Source organism: Octopus bimaculoides, chromosome 17, assembly GCF_001194135.2.
Source record: "Octopus bimaculoides isolate UCB-OBI-ISO-001 chromosome 17, ASM119413v2, whole genome shotgun sequence".
Taxonomy (NCBI): Eukaryota; Metazoa; Mollusca; class Cephalopoda; order Octopoda; family Octopodidae; genus Octopus; species Octopus bimaculoides.
In genome coordinates this window covers 12,478,721-12,480,973 of record NC_068997.1, presented here as the reverse complement: position 1 = coordinate 12,480,973, position 2,253 = coordinate 12,478,721, and the positions used below count along the sequence as shown (strand labels likewise).

At 34.1% G+C, this 2,253-nt stretch overlaps 1 protein-coding gene across 1 annotated transcript in view; it reads left to right on the top strand.

Moving 5' to 3' along the window:
- The first annotated feature begins 482 nt into the window (after positions 1–482).
- LOC106873421 (26S proteasome non-ATPase regulatory subunit 7) overlaps positions 483–2,253 on the top strand; it is a 12,163-nt gene continuing 10,392 nt past the window's right edge. The window contains exon 1 of the mRNA XM_014920776.2: positions 483–1,031. Within this exon, the coding sequence (XP_014776262.1) occupies positions 857–1,031 (175 nt within the window). The 5' untranslated portion in view covers positions 483–856. The remainder of the gene's footprint in view (positions 1,032–2,253) is intronic.

The following is a 2,253-nucleotide window of genomic DNA, read 5'->3' as shown; positions in this document are numbered from 1 at the left end:
GAAAACACACTAAATAAAACATAAATAAAAAGTGGCACCCGCCAAATCTAAAAGATCCGAGTTAATTTGCATACGGTGTGTTACAAATGATTTTTGAATCTATTTCATCTCAATCACAGATTTTTAAATGAATTTTTTGTAACTAAACAGTTTGAAACTGTGAATACTGGTAGATTATTTCTCAGGTAGAACAAGGGGATCTTTCTGATTTGGCGGGCGCCACTTTTTATTTATGTTTTATTTAGTGTGTTTTCTACCGAAACACTTTCCAAGTGGTGCCCGCCAAATCAGAAGGATCCATAAACTCACTTCTATAACAGTGTCTCTTTATTCCATACTGGACACATTGTCTCGCAAAGTATCACCGGATTTTGGAACTTCCGGATATGTTAAAGCCGGATAGGAGATTTGTGTATCGTAAAATCAAACAAATAAATCAAATTTCTAAGGGAGACAATTCAATTTCCACTTCCAGCGTTAATCGACAGCACGCATGCGCATAGCAGTCACCGGGAATTTTTTTTGTACCTGAGTCATGCCGTGCCTGGTACATTTAATCAGTTTTTAATAATTTTGGGGGTTTCTCGGTCTTCTAAGATATTAACAAGAAAAGAAAAAGTGCAAGAATATTGCTTAGAAGACAAAACAGGGATTACAACAACAAGAAATTAATTTGTAAAGATTCAACTTCCAGAGGCGTCCGTCCTTAATTTCTTCATCTTTCATCGTTCATTTATTCCATTTTTGTTCCGTTTTTTTAAATTTAATTAATTAATTCTGTTATTATTATTATTATTATTATTATCATTATCAAACTGTTGTGTAATTGAATTGATTATTACTATAAGCTGCAACGATGCCTGTTGCCGACGGGAAAGCCATCAACAAGGTTGTCGTCCACCCTTTGGTCTTACTCAGTGTTGTTGATCATTTCAACCGAATGGACAAAGGTGGGAACATCAAACGAGTCTGTGGAGTGTTGCTAGGATCGAATCGCCAAGGTGTCTTGGATGTTTCAAACAGTTTTGCCGGTAAACTCAAATATTTTTTTTTATAATATATTTCATCCTTATGTTATTTTTATTATTCATTTTTGTTCTCTTAATTGTTGTTTGTGACAAAGGTGGAATTGGCAAATGATAAAACACACCGGTCGGTATATATGCAGACCTACTTCGTTCATGTCTCCAGATCCGGTTTTCGTAAATACCAGTGATGCATTCGGGACTTTCAATTGTCTATAACATTTCCCCTCTCATCTAGTTATATATATATATATATATATATATGTATATATATAAACACAATTTTAAATTTAGGGTTCATAGTAGTTTTTGGCTGCTATTTCTAATTTTCGGTGTGTTGTGAAGCAGTACTTGCTGAACCCTAAATTTTCAATTGTGTTTATACATTTACCGATAATGGTTTTTAACACATCAAACTACTTTGTAAAATTACTCATTATCAATTAATTATTAATTCTTATCCTATATCTGTATGAGGTATGATATCTACTTAATATTATATTATACTTATTTATTGTGCTTTTATATATATATGTATGTGTGTGGTTTTATAACACTAAGAAATATTATTGTTAATTATGTTCTGAGTTCAAATTCCGTCGACGTCGACTTCGTCTTTATCCATTGAGGGTCGATAAAATAAATGGCCAGTCGAGCTGTAGGGTTGATAAAATCGATTAGCCTATCCCCCCTTCAAAATTTCAGGCCTTGTGCCTATCGTAGAAAGGATTGTGATTATTGTAGTTTTGTGAGGGCGGTGAAATAGCAAAATCGTTAGAGCGTCAAACAAAGTGCTTGCCGTATGTAGAGCTCTTTGTTATCCGATTTCATATCCTTCCTAGATCGACTTTACTTTTCATCATTCTGGGAACGATAAATTAAAGAACCAGTCAAACAGTGATTATCGATAACCCTCTGGTATAGCCTTGACTCCTTGCTATTGTGGATGTAATTAGGGGTGATTGATGTGAACCTATACCAGTAATTATTCGGACAGCTTTGTTCCTTTCCTACAAATAACCAGCTGTATTAACTGATTATTACTCATGAGAAAGACTTTAATATCAAACTTTTCATTGCACGAAAAGCACACACACACACACACCAATATTCAAAGCAGAAAATTAAACCGCGTGATCGTGCAACTTGCCAGAAATAGTTGCCGAAATTCCCTCAGTCTTACCCTATCGTCTATAATATAATTTCAGTTGTACAAAAAAAAAAAAAA